The 20,665-nt window shown below is 39.0% G+C and overlaps 2 protein-coding genes across 3 annotated transcripts; both read left to right on the forward strand.

The window, feature by feature from the left end:
• The first annotated feature begins 243 nt into the window (after positions 1 to 243).
• atp6v1e1b (ATPase H+ transporting V1 subunit E1b) lies at positions 244 to 9,882 on the forward strand. 2 transcript variants are annotated; one of them, XM_083999822.1, is made up of 11 exons: positions 244 to 408; positions 1,309 to 1,457; positions 1,585 to 1,650; positions 2,989 to 3,054; positions 4,456 to 4,565; positions 4,871 to 4,937; positions 5,083 to 5,172; positions 7,081 to 7,149; positions 7,253 to 7,347; positions 7,452 to 7,539; positions 8,974 to 9,882. In XM_083999822.1, the coding sequence occupies exons 3-11, from the start codon at positions 1,618 to 1,620 to the stop codon at positions 9,034 to 9,036; spliced, it is 681 nt and encodes a 226-aa protein (XP_083855948.1). In that variant the 5' UTR covers positions 244 to 408; positions 1,309 to 1,457; positions 1,585 to 1,617; the 3' UTR covers positions 9,037 to 9,882. The 2 variants fall into 2 exon arrangements, with proteins under 2 accessions (XP_083855948.1, XP_083855949.1); XM_083999823.1 differs by having other exon boundaries at positions 276 to 412.
• Positions 9,883 to 10,504: 622 nt separating this feature from the next.
• Positions 10,505 to 20,234, forward strand: ada2b (adenosine deaminase 2b; the record flags this gene model as incomplete). Its single annotated transcript, XM_083999218.1, has 9 exons — positions 10,505 to 10,817; positions 11,763 to 11,982; positions 12,819 to 13,029; positions 13,214 to 13,341; positions 15,393 to 15,483; positions 15,571 to 15,679; positions 15,789 to 15,946; positions 17,550 to 17,752; positions 20,147 to 20,234. The coding sequence occupies 9 exons, from the start codon at positions 10,505 to 10,507 to the stop codon at positions 20,232 to 20,234; spliced, it is 1,521 nt and encodes a 506-aa protein (XP_083855344.1).
• Between the last annotated feature and the right edge of the window lie 431 nt (positions 20,235 to 20,665).

Genomic DNA, 20,665 nt, shown 5'->3' on the forward strand with positions numbered 1-20,665 from the left:
CCCCTCAAATCCATGACATAACAGTTGGCTGGAGAGGAGTCAGTGGTGACTTTGCTGTCTGTGTCCCAGAGTCAGAAAAAAAACAGCGATAATGTGAGTAAACACTGAAAAAAACAGAAGGTATAATCTCTAACTTTTTAACTTTAACCTGTGTCTTCACAGTTTGTCTGTTTGGGGGGGGGGACAACGGGGGCAAAGGTCAAGTGTCTCACTCACTCACTGTTTTTTTCACTGTCCAAACAGCAGAGTATCAGTGAGTCGTGCACCGTGCCCAGCGTGAGCCCGTGACTCCGAGTGGAAAATGCAGGTCAGAGCCGAGAGAAGAGCTGTTTCTAAAACTGAACTTTCCACCTTCTACTTCCCTCTGCTGGCAGCGCACGACTGGAAACTGTGGCACAGCAGCAACATGTATGTCATGTTTTATCCTAACAGTGCTATATTAATACATCTTATTATTACTAGTATTATTATATTGTTTAGATATATCCTACATTTCATTTCATTTCCACATTAGCTGAAAAATTATTGATTGACACTTAACTCAGTTTACCTACTCCTGTTTTCCTAATGATCAATACTGACACACTATCAAAACCTTGACGTATCAAGGTCATTACACTGCACCAGGAATGGTTTGTAAACATAAACTAGCCTATACTTAACTATAATCTGTTAAAAAAGTTCAAGCTTCCAATTTAAGTCTATTTATCTTTTAAATTTTTTTTTTTTTTTACTTAAATGTTAACATACACAGATATTTCATATGCAAACATCATTATTCCTCATTAGGTGAAAAACTATTTACTCTGCTCTTCTTTTTAATGACCATTATTGACTCATTATCAAAAACCATTAAGTACTATCATGGTCACTGCTTTACCATGGGAACATGTAGCTTCTCAGTTTGTGAGCATAAAAATAGTTTCTTCTCTGTAAATTATTATTAAGCTCCCAATTCAAGTTATTTATCATACTATGGTAAAATTACAGTTATTATAAAATACTTTGCCTTGGAAAAGAGTAAATATGATGTTTTAATGTATAATTATAAGATAATATAAAAAAAAAATAATAAAAGCTGACATGAAACGTTTTTATTTCATGTGTCAGGATCTATAAGAAATTGTGTGTCGATAATAAAATCAAATACAACTGTACATTAATTAAAATAAGCAATAATATTATATGTTTAAAGTTTTTTATATATATAGTTAAATAAATAATGGGAATTAGAAATAATTCAGTAAAATAACGAACTAACACATTAAATAAATGAATAAAACATAATTTTTCTTCTTTTACATTGAGGCGAACGGAGTCTCTTGTCCTCGCACGTGATTGGCTGCTACCCGGAAGTAAACATCATGTGACCTCGCAAATCAGCTGATCCTCCGTAGACATCTTTACGAGTCACGACTGCGGCGATTGATTCAAACCTGCTCCTCCGTCATTCTCAGGTAAATAAAACTGGATGTGAAGCTGCTGTTGTGCAGCTTTAAATGTTGTTTTTATTCACCTCGACCTCCTCCGTCCGAGGGTGCGTTTGATTTCACCCTTTTCTCCGTTTTTATTCTGTCACGACAGGCCCGAGCGGATATCTAGACTCCTACTGCAGCCATGGCGCTCAGCGATGCCGATGTGCAGAAGCAGGTAATGAACCCTTTTTAACCTTCACATCGACTCCATTGATTTATTAATAATAAATCTATAATCTATGTGATGATCCAACGCGCTGCTGTTGGTTGGTTTGATTACAACACCGAGGCATGGCGGCCTTTTATTTTGAAAAGCGTCCGTCCAGGTGAATGACATTGAGGGAGCTGCAGTGTATTAGCATCGATTGTAATAGAAACACACACACATTCACGCCAGCTGTTTAATCATCTGGTGTTTTATTAACTATATTATGATGTTATTTATCTATATAAGCAGCCATTTTGTCGCCGGTGCAGTATAGCTGATGTGCACATCAGCGTCATATTTCCAGATGATCACATGATGAACACATGCCAGGGCCTGGAAGAGGAACTGGGAGTCTCTGAGTTTCTATGGGAAATCTCCCTAAAGACTGAAAATGAGCTTCAGAAATAAAACTACAGGAGTCAGTCCTGATGTTATAGATGCTATTTGGATGGATGGATTGATTGATTGATACAGTCATCCCCTCAGCTCACCAGTTATAATAATACTAATAATAATTTATAATGAATAAACAGTGGCAATGCAGTGAGATCTTTTCTTCTCATGCTCAGACATTTCTCAGCGCAGTGACAGTCACTTCACAGCAGGACGACAAACCTCTGCTTTCATTATGAGGACGCTGACATGAAGACAATGAGTCCTCGCACTCAACAGCCCATAATATTCATGTGTATTCATGCATTTTCATCTCAGTCAGTCACAGAAATAAACATCTAAATGTCTGAAAGATGAATACATCTCCAGGAGTCTCTGAAAAAACCTCAAACCACAAAGTTTCCTTAAAGATCTGTGTTCTGGATGAAAACCTTTCTTTATTTTTCACGATAAAAACTTTATTTAACCTTTTTCCCCCATTTTGACAAAGATGATAACTGAACCAATACCTCACTGATACAGTTTATTGATTAATATTTTGTATTTATACAGTATAAGTGTAAAAGGACAGCTAAAAAGAATAAGAACATATAACGTACATCGTCCTGGATCAGGAACTGAAGATGCAACCTGGGAATTTAGTCTGAAATCTTTATTATTGTGCAACATCCAGAAGATTTTTTACATCCAGGTTGTTAGAAAAGTCTTTAACGATCCTGGAAACATGTTTAAATCAACTCTAGATGTTGTGCAGGGACCTAGTGATTGCTTTACACATTCATATGCTTTTCTTGTCCGATATGTCTTTGAATGCATCACCTGAAAATAATAATCATTGTGGAGGAGTGGAAATAAAGTTTTAAGGTGATTCTGAGGTGGTTTTGATCCTGTTTTATTATGTTTTATCCACAGATCAAACACATGATGGCCTTCATCGAGCAGGAGGCCAATGAAAAGGCAGAGGAGATCGATGCAAAGGTACAAACACACGTTACATGATACATCACAGCAGATCAATGATCAATCACTGGTTAAACAGTGGAGAAAGTAATCAGTCGTCAGTCGTTACTGTAGCGCCCCCATCTGGCCAGACGGTGCAGTTAAGTGTCGGTGCACAGGGTTAAAGTGTATTTGTGTTTTATATTGTGATATTTTAATTAGATTATATATTGATCTATCATTTTAATCATTGAACAACAACATTTTGCAGCTCACACTTTAACAAACACACCAATTCCACCTTAAACAGTTTCATGTTTCAGTGGTTAAACGTTACAGCGGGTACAGTACAGGAGATCTTTAATGTCTGAGTCCGACCACTGGGTGGCGCTGTGAGCACAACAGTTCAAACAGAAGGAGACTAAAATCTGAGCTCTTTCAGATATCGGGTGATTTTTTTTTCTCTGATAAAGAAAATTTTGACTTAATATTTAGAATTAATCTTAATTTAAAAGTGGCTGAGTGATTTAACAAAAGAGTTTAAGACTGAACAAATAAAACGCAGAGGTGAAAAGTGACGTTTGTGTGAAGTTGTTGATGTTTGAGGCGATTAACAGCTATGATAACAGATAAATGACTGAACAGATACTGATACAGTTGCAGTTACAGGTTCTAGTGGAGGTTTAGTTTCTGTACATGAGATAACGAGTCACATTCTTCTGTTATATTATAGAACTAAAGTTAGATTTCTCACTTTTATTTTGAAATCTAATAAGTTTGATTAGATTTTGTTTAGATTTGCTGCTTTGAATTCCCAGCCTTTTGACTCTACTTTGAAAAGCGCTCTGTCTATACATAGTTCATTGAACACATCAGATCAGCATTAATCAATGGTATCCATCTGCAGCTGATTGATTTTTCTCACCAAGAGAAATTACTATATCTTTGATTATTGATTAACTCTTAAAGTCGCTTATCACTTAAGAAAAATTAAGGCTTTTTGGTTCCAGCTTCTTAAATGTGAGAGTTTCTCTGTCAATAATCAACAGTATGCACATAATTTATATTAACATTTCATTTACAGATTCAGTTAAGTGCAGAATTAATAGCATTTGCACCCAGGGATCAATCAATGAACAGATTGATTCTCCGACCGAGGAGTTTAATAATACAGGAGTGTAATATACATAATACTGAGTGTTATAAAACAATTAAATGAATGAATTTGCCTTCTTATTCACAGTTTTCTGTCACGTTACAGATAAATTAGTTGTGTAAATATTCTACAAATGAATTGATGATTTAATAATAATCAGATATAGTGGGAATTGAGTCTCGTTAATTAAACATTTTTAATTACAGCCCCCGCTCTGAGAGTAATTAAAGGTTTATTACGGAGACTTCCTGTTTCCCTGTGAGTGACTGTGTCTCCTCCTGCAGGCCGAGGAGGAGTTCAACATCGAGAAGGGTCGCCTGGTCCAGACCCAGAGGCTGAAGATAATGGAGTACTACGAGAAGAAAGAGAAGCAGATCGAGCAGCAGAAGAAAATGTGAGTCATGGCGAGACATCACAGGACACACGTCCACTCCTCCCTCCCTTCCCTTCCCTTCCTTTTTTTTTTTTTAAAGAACAAAGACACGGCTTCATGTGCGACACCGACTTCTCTAATTTTATTTAGTCACTTTGTCCGACAATGTCTCTTCTGTGACCTGCTGATAACCGTCTCCAAGGTTTCCTCCTGCACAAACACAACCCACTTAAAAAATCTAAACGGCCCCCGTATGCGTGTGTGCGTGTGTGTGTGTGTGTGTGTGTGTGTGTGTGTGTGTGTGTGTGTTGTTGTCTTCCCAACAGTCAAATGTCTAACCTGATGAACCAGGCCCGGCTGAAGGTGCTGAAGGCCCGTGATGATATGATCTCGGTGAGTCGCTGCACATCGTCGTCCTGTCAACGGGCTTTATGTTTTATGTAAACAAGGAAATGGAATATGTAAATATAATATATATGTGTGTGTGTTTGTGTGTGTGTGTGTGTGTGTGTGTGTTTGTGTGTGTGTGTACCCTCAGGAAATGCTGAACGAGGCTCGCCAACGGCTCGGTAACGTTGCAAAAGACCCGTCCAGGTATCCAGCTCTTTTGGACGGGTTGATCCTACAGGTGTGTTTACTGTCTGTCATTATTTATTTATTTATTTATTTATTTATTAAGATGTGCATTAGCCACTTCCAAGATAGTAACATATCATCCTGTGGTTCATCCAGTTAAAGGGATAGTTCAACATTTTTGCCCATTGCCATAATCCCTATAGTTTTAGCAGTAGGTTCGTTACCTGTAATTGTCGGTGCAAGCTGTTTTTAGAACAGCGGAGCAGAGCCGTGAGCTGTTCAGAGCTACGCTATGGAGGCTAATGGGATTTCTTGGTTTCCCTCATCAAACTCATCAAATACACAATCCAACAACTCCAAAACGCTCTGGTGGACAAGTTGTGACCTGCACATTCACCACGCTATGAGATAATAACACAACGTTAAGAGACTGAGTTGTTTTCAAGGTAAATTCATGCAAAACCCCTGATGCACGTTCCCATCGGGGGCAGTATTTCATCAAGCAGTCTCTGTATTTACCTCTAAAACAACTCTGTCTGGTAACGTTCTGTTATTATCTATAGCGTGGTGAATGTGCAGGTCACAACTTGTGCACCAGAGCGTTTTGGAGTTGTTGGATTGTGTATTTGATGAGTTTGATGAGGGAAACCAAGAAATCCCATTAGCCTCCGTAGCGTAGCTCTGAGCAGCTCACGGCTCTGCTCCGCCATTCTAAAAACAGCTTGCACCAACAAATAAAGGTAACAAACCTACTGTTATGACTATAGCGATTATGGCAATGGGCCAATTTGCCAAAATGTTGAACTATCCCTTTAAATGTTACATCATAGTTTAACACAATAATGGAAATTTAAGAGGGAAAACAACCAAAAGAAACAGTTTTTATTGACAATAACTATTGATAAAAGTCAAAATTAACTCATTGAGTGCCAACCACGTAATTTCTCGTTTTTCGTTCCCATGCGTTGAGTGCCAAAAAGGAGATTTTTCGTTTTTTGCTTTTTTTTTAAATTATGAAAATAGACACTTTAATACACATTATATGTAAATTTGGGGACTCTACGACGAGGAGAACTGAAATAGATGACGATCAAAGTCACATGACAGCTCATGATCTGGAAGTTTTTATCATAACTCGGCTTCTGCAAACGGAGTTCTGCATGCAGATGCAGCGCAGCTGCTCCGCAGCTGCTCTGCTCTCACCCGCGCTGCTGCAGCAGCTCGGAGCTGAACCAGGAAGCTCTCAGCCGACAGTCCCGCCCGGTCTTCACCTCAAGCAACACCGTGTCCTCCCCAAAGTCCTCCCGCGGTAAAATCTGATGGTCTCTGGGCCAAAGCAGACCGGCATCACCGACCCGAACCACAGAAGGACCGCGACCACCGGCGGGACCGGTATTCCCGAGCCGCGGTGGCCGACTGACCCTCACGCTCCGCGGCGAGAAGCTGTGACACGGCACGGTGCGTCTGTGTTATTGTTGTTTAGTGGCGCCCCCCCCCGCCCCCGATGGTGGTTTTGTGAATAGAACAACAACTGTTGTATATATTTATCTTATACGAGCCCTTTGATCCAGAAATGCGAGTGTCAGAAGAGCGACAGACACAAACAGAGCACCTTTCATAAAAGACGCTCTATCTCCTTTTCTAGAAAAAAAGGAGGGATTTTGGTGAAACCCAGCCATGTTTAGCTTGAGTTTTCTCAGGAACGGAGGCACGTAGAAACAAACGGATTGTGGCCACTTGAAGCATTAAGATAAACCTTTCAATTGAGCTACAGTATGTGTTGGTGGCAATAATATAGAATACACTATGGCTCTACATAAAAAGTCAAAAATGGTCTAAATTGCCGGTACACTTGACTAAAACTTTGGAAAGGAGCGCGGCACTCAATGAGTTAATCATAAATAAAAGTAAAACAGCATCCAATAATAATAATCATAATGTCATAATGTTTTTATATCAGGGCTTCTATCAGCTCCTGGAGACCAAGGTGACGATTCGCTGCCGTAAACAGGACGTTCAGTTGGTGCAGGTGAGTTCATCCAGCGGAGTCACTGTGTGGATCATCAAGGTGAGCTCGTGTCACCCGACAGAGGTCACTAAAGGTCAACGCTGTTTTTCTCTCTGTGTGGCAGGCGTCCATCCAGAGGAACATCCCCAAATATAAAGACTCGGTGAAGAACACCCTGGAGGTTCGCATCGACCAGGACAACTTCCTCTCCCCGGACATGTGAGTGAGCGCCAGAAAAATCAAAACTCACTCACTGACTCTACAGCAGGGTTTTTTTTATTTATTTAACATTTTATATAAACATTTATTCTGTGTGTTTGCAGTTCTGGAGGAGTTGAGATCTATAACGGCGACGGAAAGATCAAGGTGGCCAACACCCTGGAGAGCAGACTGGACCTGATGGCTCAGCAGGTAAATGGGTTTAATAAACATTTAATGAAACGAAAGAGAATGATGCAGCTTTTCAAATCAATAAAATCAGCGTAACTTTCTTAATTTTTATATCTTTCGTCACACATGAGCTGCCGGTGAAATCAGTATCTTATAATTAGATATTTTAAAACATTTTATTTTGATATTTTTCCGTCTTTTACTGTGAAACACTTGATCCAGAAACATGTGAGCTAATTAAACTTTAAACAGTTAATGTGATTTACACATAGAGATGAGTGTATACTATATAAAACCACACATAAATCTTCACTATGTCTCATTCATTTTTAGTTTTTCTTCATTTATTTGTTTGGTTTCACGTTTCTCAGGCTTTTTCCTGTCACTCCTGTGGATCATAAATAATGTGATTAATAAAACTGTCATCAAACATCACATCACGGTCATAATTAGTTTAATGCAGATGTTGTGACATGTTATTATTAGTTTGTTCCTCCACTTCTTGTAATAATGACGAGTCCTTCCTGGTTCAATAAGGGTTAAATAAACACATGAATGACTTTTAGTTTAGAAACTATTACAGCTCTGTAATTAAATCAGCTTTTTAAAGACGGAGTTGCAGTTTCTTAACGAACATGTAATTAACAAAATGAGATTAGCGCCACTCTCACGATACCTGAGGCCTCAGACAAGAGGCTCCACGTGTCACATGATTGAATGACGGATGTTTTTAAGTTTCTGTGTTAAATTGGTTTTATATATTTACAGTGTAATTAACCTTTAGTCACACTCCCAACACAACGTCAACAAACAAAACAACAAAACCAGTGAAGAACTAACAAAATGATAGAACATGGTGTAATCAAACACAGCAATACATCATAATCAATAATAATTATTGAAGTTAATGCTTTTAAAGCGTGGGATTTAAGAAGGATATAGAAGCAATTTATTGATTTAAAATTATTGTTTGTATTATCAGTTTGTATGACTTTAATCCTTTTTTTTCATTTAAAAGTTAGTTTTATTTTTACTTATTTATTTTTACCAACAATGAGATGGTTTTATAAAATAATTGATAAAATGATTACCAGGTGAACTCATCTGTAGAGTGTTTGTATTTACAACTTCAGTTTATACTTAAATAAGTAACTGACAGATTGATTAATGGATTTATCAATAGATATATCGCTAATTAATCAGAAAAAATACCATCATTGATTCACCGATTCACAATTTATGTCATTTTTCTAAGCAAAAACATCAGTGAGAATCTGAAAGCTGAAAATGTTACTATAAACTATCCCCTGGCTGGAAAACATGCCACCATGAGATTAATTGAAAGAGAAAAATCCATCTGGGATTTAATTAGATGTTTAATGGAGAGAGAATAGTTGTCAGATGAACTAATAATGAGTGTAACATTGATTTGCTTGTTTGTTTGTGTGGTTGCAGATGATGCCTGAGATCCGAGTGGCTCTCTTCGGTGCCAACCCAAACCGCAAGTTCCTGGACTGAGAGTCTGTGGCGTGTTAGAAGAGAGAAAAAAACACACAAAAACACAAAAAACTCCTTTTATTTTTATGTTGTGAAAGATAAACGGCATCATTCCTCCTTTTTGTCTGTGAAGAGCAAAAAAAAAAAATTCCGATGCAAACAGAAACGCATCGTTGTCGTGTGATGATGTATTGTTGTATTTTTTCTGTGCATTAAGGGACATGATAGACGCTGCAGCTCAACACTGGAGAAGTGCATCGTGGGTACTGCACAGGCTGTAACAACTGGTTTACTCTCCTGCCCCCCCCCCCCCTTCCCCACCTTTTCTTTTTTTTGTTTTGTTTTTTATGTAGGGTTTACAATGATTAGTGTGGGAGGAGGACGGGGTCGGCTGATTGGCTGGATGTCGGAACAGGTCGTCCTTTAATTGGATCAGTCTTCATGACAAACACACAGCATCTGTGTCACAGTTTCATTAACCTCCACCCTACAGTATCAGATGCACGGGGGCATTGTGTCGCTAAATGGGTGTCTGCTCCCACCAATCATCCAAACTGTATCCTAGTAACAAAACACAAACTGAAACCTGGACCTTAACTTAACGACAGAGTTAATTTATTGATGTTACATCGACTGTGTTGATCTTCTATCATGAACTATATGAGTGGGTGATATCGTTCCACAGGGTGCACTGTACTGTATGTATATGAGGCTCCAGATTAAATTATATGTATGTGTGGTTGTTTTTTTGTTTCTTTTATTTTTTTTTCTCTATTTTTGTTTTGATTGTGTCTCAAACTGAAAATGTTATATTGTGGAAATGTAAAAAATAATAATAACATAATAAAATCTAAATCATTAGTTCCACTTCTCTGCTCCTCTGTGTCCTCACTGCAGGTTTCTTTCTTTCTTTTTTTTTCTTTTTTTTACATTTCTCTTTTTGCAACAGTGGCCATTCATGCTTCCTTCATTAGTTTATCACATGGTATTTGTCAGACAAAAATGCCCCAATTATCCAGTTGCTCCGAGTATTTTGCTGACATGCAGCTAGACAGATAGCAGAGGGTCTGTCAGGAAAACAAGCAGAGACGGCTCAGCCCCGAGACGCAGAGACAGCTCCTTCTGATTTGTGAGTGTGTGTTTTTTTCTTTTAAATGATTTAAAGTCACTATATGTTTGTCTTTTAGGTTTTTTATTAATCAGCTTCTCTTTGTGGTTAGTTCTAATTTAAGAAAAGGGAAGGAAATAAGTCTTGTGGTCAATCTTGTGAATGGAGCCGTAATCCGAGCTGAGCAGTGTGTTATCATGTTGATTACCTTCTAACAACTCTGTCACATTTATTCACAAAGCCACACAACCTCTCAGAGAGACTTTAAAGTCACTATTTCAGGGTTTTTTTTTTATGTTTTTTTTGTTTTTTGTTTTTCCTCAGGGTGTGTGAGCATGTTCTAGGAGGAGGACGGCGCCCTCTGGTGGCACACACAAGGACATGCTGATCTCAATCTACAGGGCTGTGGTCATCACCTGTGTGCCCCTTCTGTGGATACTAGTGAGGCTGGCCGATGGGATGCCGCGGCCGGACCCCGCTCAGAGGGAGCTGCTGATGCGTCAGGAGGCGTCCAGGCAGACCGGAGGCCAGGTGGCGCTGACGGCGGCCGAGCAGAAGCTGGACGGTTACCTCCACCGGCTGAAGGAGCAGGAGATGTCTGCGCCTCTGTTCCCACCTGCTCTGCACTTCTTCAAGGCAAAGCCGCTCATTCAGAAGAGCTCCATCTTCAAACTGCTGCAGAAGATGCCGAAAGGTAACGATGAATAAAATCTGACTTGACCTCAGCTTCATGAAAGAAAAGCTTTGATTTAAGAAAATACAGCAGAACCTGTATCCCGGGTATTTCCACAACACATGAGTGGAGCTCATAAAACATTGATCCAAAAATAAAACTGAAATACACAGACAACAACAATTTACTTGATTTGAGTGTGAATGATGCTCATGAGTTAATTTGTCTTCTTGGGGACAGTTTTTGAATTGTTTACTAAAGAGGAGGAAAAAGAAAAAGGTCATTTGATGATAATATGTATAATATTGATTTGGACTATGTGCAAAAAGTTTGTAAAATGTGCAAAAGGACTAAAGGGAGACACAAAATGTCTACAGAGATGTAAAACGATGATGCAAAACGACTTCACAGAGACATAAAACAACTATGTAAATCTGTCACAGTTTGCTGCATAATGGGTTTTTATGTTTTATGGCACTTGCCAGACCAACACTGTAAATAAGAATTGTGTTCTTAATGTTTTGCCTGTTAAAATAAAGGTTAAATAGAAATAAAACTCAAACAAGGAAACGCAAATCTATAAAAGGAAACACAAGTTCAGCAAAGAGATGAAAGACAGAGACAAAATTTTATTTAAAAAACTACTACAAAGACAACCAGATAACTGAAATGACTGTAAAGAGACATAAAGTTATAAAAATGACTCAAAATTTCTGCAGCGAAACACACAACAATCACAAGAACAGAAGAAAAATGAGGGATACAAAACAACTTCAAGGACAAACCGACCACAAAGAGACACAACTTTAGGTAAATCTCAAGAAATTGACTTTTAAAAGATGCAAAACAACTACAAAGCAACACACAACTACTTTAAAGATGGTAAACAAGGCGGCTGTATTGTCTTTGACCATCCCATAATCCATCAGTGTGTGTGTGTGTGTGTGTGTGTGTCGTTGTCGTCAGGTGCGGCGCTGCACATCCACAGCTCGTCCCTGGTCGGTGTGGAGTGGCTGGTGAAGAACGTCACCTACAGGCCTCACTGCTACATCTGCTTCACCTGGGACAACTCGGTCCGCTTCCTGTTCTCCGACCGGCAGCCCTTCCCCCGCTGGGACTGTTTCTACTGGCAGCTGCTGCAGACGCTCAGGGACAAAGTGGGAGACCCGGCCGGCTTCGACAACAGGTGGACTGACACATCTGGGCCCAGTTGTTCTTTATTTGTTATTTTGAAATCCCTTGTTTTGCCATCCAGGGATCACGTATTGTAATCCATCTTACTTTTATCTCATTTGTCTAAAGCACCGTTGAAATTGGATCAGTCTCATCCAGATACAAACTTTTCATTATTTCCGGATAATAAGTGCTCTAAATGGGACTGTGTATCAAACTGAAGGCTACTAGGTCTGTAAAAAAACAGGCAGAATAGCAGCATTGGGTCACTCAAAGTTTATTGATTTGAAAATGTGATGCTTCAATTGTTTTCTGTGATGTTTTTTTGTTTCTTCAGTGTCTTTTAAACCGCCAGACCTTATCTGGTCCGGCTGTTTAGATAAATAAAAAAAGCAATTATACAGTACATTAGTGAAATACATTGTGAATATTTTTCCAAATTTTTCAAATTTAAACTTCAAATGTCATTCAGCGTAAATATCCAGACGTTTGGGAAAAATTCTTAATTTGTGGAATATTTAAAAGTTAACTTATTTGCTTTTTAATGTACTCTCTGTAATGGTTTGGAAATTTAAACATTTTGTTCCTGAGATCCACCCTGAATCCACCAAACTGCTGGGATTAGAATAATCCAGATTTTTTGGGATCAAAGTTTTCCTGATTATACTTTTTAAAAAATGTATGAACAACAACGCGAACTGAGGTTTTGATCCAGAACCAAGATTGGACTGCATGATTTAAACGGATCTTAGAATCCATTTTTTTGTTTGGAACAACCCATTTTCAAGATTTGATCCAATCTATTATCAAAAGAAAAAACTTTAAAAAACCCTGGTGTCTTTCTTTCAGTTTGATGCAGCACCTCACTCTGTTCACCGAGGATCCGGACGGAGAGTATCCGAACCAGGACGTGGTGTGGGAGAAGTTTGAGAAGGCCTTCATCGCGGCTGCAGGCCTCATCACCCACGCCCCCGTGCTGAGGGACTACCTCTACAAAGGCCTGGAGGAGCTGCACCAGGACAACATCATGTACCTGGAGCTGCGGAGCGGCCTCTCCAGGGTTCGTGTTCACCACATCCACATCATTACTTTTTGTCTCTTCGATTTTTTTCTTACCCTATTTTTACTATCTTTTTGTAATATGAAGGGAGGCAATGCAAGTAAGAATTTCATTGCATGGTTTTTAACATCTGTGTATATATGACAATAAACACCTTGAATCTTGAATCGTATTGTGTTTGCAGACGTACGAGCTCGATGGAACGATTCACGACCGAGTCTGGACTCTGAAAACGTTCCAGGAAGTTACAAAGAAGTTTATAGCAAATCATCCAGACTTCCTCAGTGCTCGCATCATCATCTCTGTCAACAGGTAAATGATCGGTATCTACCTGTATCTGTATCTATATCTATATCTATATTTATATATATTCTATCTATCTGTATCTATATCTATATCTATGTATATCTATCTGTATCTTCTTTATCTATCTATATCTGTATCTATCTGTACCTATATCTGTATCTATATAACGATATCTACCTCTATCTTATATCTATATCTATCTATCTGTATCTGTATCTGTATCTATCTGTATCTTCTTTATCTATCTATATCTGTACCTATATCTGCATCTATATATCGATATCTACCTCTATCTATCTATCTATCTATCTATCTATCTATCTATCTATCTATCTATCTATCTATCTATCTATCTATCTATCTATCTATCTATCTATCTATCTATCTATCTATCTATCTATCTATCTATCTATCTATCTATCTATCTATCTATCTATATCTACATCAACATCTAAATTCATATTAAAAATGTTCTGGTGTTTTCCTCAAAATAGTAATAATAAGTGTGAAAAATAAAAGTGCTGATGATGCACAACAATTACAACCCGTCAGTCAAAACTGTGCTTAGATATATGACTTTATTAGATTAAAATTAACTTCTTTGATGCTAATTGGTGTAAATACAACGTCTGATGTGGTATTATGTGGATTACATGGCGGGCAGACGATGATGATGATGTGGCATGATCATGGGCTGCAGTGATTTGAACGTAAAGGTCACTGTAAGCGGTTTTAGGAGAAAAAAAATCTTTAATCATAATTTAATCTATTTGGTCTAATTTCATTTCCTAACTCCTGGAAATGAAAACAGATATTGAGCTATTAAGAGTTGTTAAAGGGGCATTCCACCAATTTAGGACAAGTTGGCATGTGTTGTATAATGTCTGCTGAGGCTGCGGAGAAGGTTTATCAGATCTGGAGACCACAAACAAAGAACGGGAAGTCTGTGCCACTGCCACAACCTGAAGGAGCAGTGGTATAGTAGTAGTCGTGGTAGTATAAGTGTAATATATTATTCATAAAGTGAGAAAATAATTTAAGGTGTTTCAAAGGTGCTTTATTTGAGTTTTGTTATTCCATCTATGTGGTTTTACCAACCGAGAAACAACAGGTTGGTGTCAGCCAATCAGAAGCGAGGAGGCTCTGAACCTCTCCTCTGATTGGCCGACTGTTTTCTGAGTGATACAATTAAAAATAGAGGTGATTTCAGGTTAATATACACAGAGAAACAGGATTGAATCCTGCAAGTTGTTGGATGGATGTTTGGGTGCAGGTGGTGAGAGGCGGGGCTTTGGGTGACTGCTTTGTTGTGACATCACAAAGTGACAGGAAGTCCTGACGGCTGGTTTTAAGACTCAGTTTCTGAATACAGGCTGTGCGCATTTCTCTGTGGACTGAGGCTTTGATACTTTCACAGTATTAATATAGAACCTAGAGCTGCTTTATAATCACACTGCTCATAGACATCTACCTTTATACTGTATGGAGCTTTAACACAAACATCTACCTTTATACTGTATGGAGCTTTAATACAAACATCTACCTTTATACTGTATGGAGCTTTAATACAAACATCTACCTTTATACTGTATGGAGCTTTAATACAAACATCTACCTTTATACTGTATGGAGCTTTAATACAAACATCTACCTTTATATTGTATGGAGCTTTAATACAAACATCTACCTTTATACTGTATGGAGCTTTAATACAAACATCTACCTTTATACTGTATGGAACTTAATACAAACTTTATATACTCTATGGCGCTTTAATACAAACATCTACCTTTATACTGTAACTGTCTTTTTGTCAGTGTCATAAACTAGTGTGTTTACCTTGTGGTCTTCTGAAGTAGCTTGTACTGTTGCAAATGTGATTATTATTGCATTTTATATTTTATTATTTTAAGTTTCCAGGGGGTATTCAGGGGCCTTGGACATGAAACATTCAGAAACCTCTATGTTTGATTGTGTTTGACTTTGTCACCTTAAATCTGAGTGAGCGTGGTGTTCTGGTGTGTAGGTGTGTCTGACATCTTTGCTGCTCTCTTCAGGGCTCTGAGTGTCTCTCAGGTCAAAGCGGCTATTAAAGAGGCCATCCAGCTGCAGAGGGACTTCCCAGATGTTGTGGCAGGGTTTGACATGGTAAGATCGTGTGAGCTGTCATGTCGGACCTGTTCGCTGAGTGTGGATCATTTCTCTTGTTTGTTGAGGTGTTGTTGTGGTTTTCAGGTTGGCAGGGAGGACGGCAGTAAGACTCTGTGGTACTTTAGGGAGGCTCTGTCTCTGCCGGCCGAGCTCGGCGTCACGCTGCCTTACTTCTTCCACGCCGGAGAAACAGGTGGGAAGGTCACCAACAAGAGAACACCTCAAACTCTTTTATTTAAAAAAAACAAAAAAACAAACACTTTAATCCCTCTGTGTGTGTTTGTGTGTTTGCATGTGTGTAGATGACGAAGGCACCGACACAGATCAAAACATGCTCGATGCCCTTCTGTTCAACACCAGACGTATTGGCCACGGCTACGCTCTGGCTCACCATCCAGTCGCCAAAGAGCTCTCCAGGAAAAGAAACGTGGCGGTGGAGCTGTGTCCCATCTCCAACCAGGTCAGATTAAGGCCCAATCCCATTTCACCCCTTGGCCCTACCACTTACCCCTACCCCTCCGTTTTGCGCGTTCACGTGTAGGGGTAGGGGTGTCCCAATCCCCGTTAGGACAGAGGGGTAGGGGGAAGTGGTAGGGCTACATAGCCCTCCAAACGGAGATTTTTCAGAGGCACACTCCAAACGGAGGGGTATGAAAATTTCCCAGAATGCATCTTGCGGCAGCCGGCAGCGGTGGCTGTAAAACGAAAAGCTGTTTTATTTCTTGCTGTAGCGCGGTTATTACGTCACTTTCTTAAGTTTTAATATTTTTTCTTGCGAGAAAGTAACTATTTAGGTCCCAAATGTGCGGTTAGTTTATCCAAATGACGGCGGGTTAGAAGTTTGCTCCGACGATTTTTCGGAGAAGTGAAGCTCCAGGAGGAGCGGCTCCTCACAGAGACAGCAGCCGGTCTGCAGCGCTTCTCCGCCGGCCAAATTACGTCCTCGTCCCGGTCCCGCCGGGAGAGAAGGCGGTCGTTAATTAACTTATCCGCGGGTTTTTAGAGGTTTACCACCAGCATGTTAAATTCTTTTCAGCATTTAAATGTTGGTTTCATTGATGAAATCTGACAATTGTGGCAGTAGCATTAGTTTATTTGGATGAAAAGTTATGCTTCAGGCTACCAGTCAGAGGAGCAGGCAGCGCTGCCTCTGGGCTCTGTGTACAGAAATCACCACATTTACATCAGTAAATAAATGTTTTACAATGAACCGATCAGTCTGCATTAAGTTTTATCTTATTTTATTAAGTTATATGGAACACGCTATTTGATTTCTGGCAAAAGCTCGCCGCATAAGCTTACGTAAAAGCCAGTGAGACTACGTGATGACGTATGTGATTGTTGAAGGGGTGTCCCAATTCGGAGGGGTTGACTTTCTACCCCTACCCCTTGTAGCTCCGTTTCAAGGGGCGAGGGGCAAGGGGTAGGGGAAGGGGTAGGGGTAAAAAAGAGAAATGGGATTGGGCCTAACTCTCATTTAACAACAGTGAACAGAGTGTGTAGCTGTGGCGGTGTCTGATGTATTAAAGGAGAATTCCGGCCATTTTTGACCCCTAAATAGTTTTCCTGATGGTCACCCAGTGTTTGGGGGGGAGCAAAAAACGTGACTAAAATTGATGCAGGCAGAGTTACACCATGGCTACCCGGCGCTAGCGATAGCTACAACGCTAACCTATGGGGGCAATTCTATCAACCACAGCAAACACTCAAAAAACAATCAAATATCTATGGTACATGACTCGAATTCTTATGACACACCACTGAACTCATATAGTGTACAGTATAAACAGTATAAACTTTGTGTTTTTGCATGTAATCACTCACCTCAGACAGCCTAACTCTGAAACATCCTGGAAAGACATTACTATCCGATCGCAGAGCGCCTGCTCTCCCCGCCACAGAAACAAGCACTTTTCCTTGTTGTGATCATTTCTTTACAAAAATAAACGGTCGAGCAGTGCAGTGGTAATGTCCAAAATATCTCCGACCGTTTATTTCAAAGGGGTCAAAAATGGCCGGAATTCTCCTTTTTTAGTCCCTTTGTGTGTGTGTGTTGCCTTCAGGTGCTGAAGCTGGTGTTGGACCTCAGGAACCACCCGGCCACCGTGCTGATGTCCGAGGGCCACCCCATGGTGATCAGCTCCGACGACCCGTCTCTGTTCGGCACCACCGGCCTCTCCTACGACTTCTACCAGGCCTTCGTGGGCATCGGAGGCCTGAAGGCGAACCTGGGCACCCTGAAGGAGCTGGCTGCCAACTCCATCAGGTCAGAACCAGCTGCTCTGACACATATTGAACTATCACATTCATGTAATTTAGCCATAATATTAAAAAAAGAAAGAAATTTAAAACAAATAATGGAGGCATGTGAAAATCAAAACAAAAAATGGAAACAGTTTTTTTCCCCGATCCAAGTTGCATCTGAGAGGCAAAGTGCTGGAAGTCAACAGTCACATTTTATTGTGAAGAGAAAACCAGGGTTTAATTTGTGTAACACCATGTAATAGAAACACATAGCCGTCACTGTTTTTCCAAAAGAAAAGAAAAAAAAGAATAGAAAATGCTTCTGTTTATATTTTATTAGCAAAACTACAATTGAAACCCAACTTTATTGACATACAGTAATTGACTTGTTCCCTCTTCACCATGCATATGTATTAATCTGCTGCAAAAAAAAGTCGCCAACATTTCGACAATGAATGTAACATTTGCTAAAAACTTAAGTCTTCAGCTGTTTTAGGAAATTATTGACCTCCTTTTGTATAAATAAAGGTTTTTACTGACTTTTTGATGATAACAATAGCTAATATAGAAATAAAGAAATCACCAGACTTTACTAAATTTTACTGAACTTTATGAAACTCAGGAATCACAGAGAAGGAGGTCACCATTATTGCTTTTGTCAGTGTCATTGTGTTGTGTGGTTTAGTTGTAGTCATGGTGACAAAGCAGGTCGGCGGTTTGATTCCTGCCTCCCTGTTGCAGTGATCTGAAGACATTCAATCACGAAATTGCTCCCAGTGTGGATCAAATAAAATGTACGTGGCTTTGAAAAGAAAAAAAGAAAAAAAACGTAATGTAATATAATGCAGTGAAGGTCAGGGTCTTATTTAAATCTGTCTATCTGGTGGTATGTTCAGTGATCCTCTGACAACTGAAATATCACTGACTCAATTTTGACACATTTCACTAATCCAATCAGGCATTGTAGCCTACTCGGAGGGAGGCGTGTTGTGTCGTGTCGTGCGGGAACTCTGTCGATCTGAGAATAATCACAGCTCACAAATGATTTATCACAAGAGGGGCCCTTTAACTGCGACATGATGAAAATCTCATTATCTCATTACCTAGTGTCCATGTTTACTTACTGTTTTGTCGTCGTCGTCTAGCTTCAGATGTCGGAGCGGCCTTGAATGCACAAGAAGGAGAACAATGTAACTAGGGGCGACGCATTGTTTACACCACATGCAGGTTTTTTAAGTCTCTGCAAGTTGATTTTCACATTAGAGACGAGTGGAGACCGATGGCAGGGAGAGTAGAAAACAGTAGACTGTGATAAATGAGGGAGGAAAATGTGATTAGTAGTTCAAGAGGTGCAGTGAAGTGTCGGGACGTTTGTGTGCTTTTCTGTTTTTATATGTTGTCATGTCACCTCTGAGCCCCCTGCACATTAATGTGCTTTGCAAACAGCAGTAGATGTATCATTCAAGTGAAGTTAAATTCACATTTAATTCAGCTGACGTTTTTTGTGCACAACACAAAACAGTCGGATGTTTTTTCCTTTAATCCACTGAATCACAGCATGTCAGAAGTTTACAAACCCTGAGTTACAGTAACTCGGCTTGGAAAAATTCAGAAGACATTATGTCACGGCTTTCAGAGGCTTTGAAGAGACTAAATTCAAACTCAGTGCATCCTGATATCATCCAAAGAAATTGGCAAAGACAACAGGAAAAAGTCAAAGCCACAAAGTGTATAAACATCTGACTGTATGGAGGTAAATTTGTGTCTTTATTATTCAATAAAAAAAAAGTTGATTTAAACAAAAAAGACATTTTCAATCAAATAAAAACTCACTTCAGTCAAAAAATAAAAAACCTTTTCAACCAAAGAAAAAAAGGGTTTGAACACAATTTTTTGGGTCTCAAATATTTTTTGCATTGAAAAACTTTTTTTTTTTTTTGATTGAGAGGGTTTTTTTTTTTTTTGATTTAAATTATTTTTTATTTGATTGTTTCAATGAACTTTTTTTTTGGATTGAATAATAAAGACACAAATATCCTTCCCATAATATGGCCCAAATAGAAAAAAGATTACTTTAATCCCAAAAAATATTTTCAATCAAAAAATAACTCACCTCAATAAAAAATGTTTGCATTCAAACACTTTTTTTTTATTGAAGTGAAGTTTGTTTTGATTGAAAATATATTTTTTGTTTAAATCAACTTGATTGAATAATTAAGACACAAATTTACCTCAATATGACTCTCTCTCTATATGATAAATTAATCAAAATGACTTCATGTTCTGTAAATGAAAAATTATCATATGATTTAATGTTGAGAAGTTGCGTAAAAACACACACGGATGTATTTGGTGAAGGTGTGTGTGAGAGCGTTCCCCTCCAGTCACAATCTGATAAAGTTTCCTCTTCGTGCAGGTTCAGCTCGCTCCCCGCTCACCTGAAGGACTCGGGTCTCGTCATGTGGCAGAACAAATGGGACGCTTTCATCGCCGATAACTCATGATGGCCAAACCAACAATGGATCCTGTTTGACTTGAATGTTTGCTTTAGCACTAATAAAATATGCATCGGCCATAGCCAGCCTGTATTTACTGTAGGATTTGAATTCAATGCAAAGTGACACTATTGTTCGTTTTGTCAAAGAGAAGCTGATAAAAGACTGTAACACTCCCTGAGCGAGGCTGTAGTCGGAGGAGACAGATACTGTACATAATATGAAATCTCTCATAGGAGCTTTGACTGTTTTTACTTTAGACTTTAGTACAGTACAGTATTTTAAAGTCGTTCAATGCTTTTTTCTTTTCTTTTTTTCCTTTTTCCTTTTCCTTCAGGACTGTCAAAGCAAAAACTGTTCAAAAAACAAACTCACCACTTTGACAGAAGTTCATATTTTCTTACATTTGTCCCAAACATATGATGCAAAAACAGGACTTA

The sequence above is a fragment of the Trachurus trachurus genome (assembly GCF_905171665.1).
Source record: "Trachurus trachurus genome assembly, chromosome: 23".
NCBI lineage: Eukaryota > Metazoa > Chordata > Actinopteri > Carangiformes > Carangidae > Trachurus > Trachurus trachurus.

Bases quoted from the DNA above. Each gene is read 5' to 3' on its own strand.
- atp6v1e1b (XM_083999822.1), top strand. From the start codon at position 1,618: ATGGCGCTCAGCGATGCCGATGTGCAGAAGCAG. The intron at 4,566-4,870 runs GTGAGTCATGGC...TCTTCCCAACAG, and splicing joins ATCGAGCAGCAGAAGAAAAT to TCAAATGTCTAACCTGATGA. The intron at 5,173-7,080 runs GTGTGTTTACTG...TTTTTATATCAG, and splicing joins TGGACGGGTTGATCCTACAG to GGCTTCTATCAGCTCCTGGA.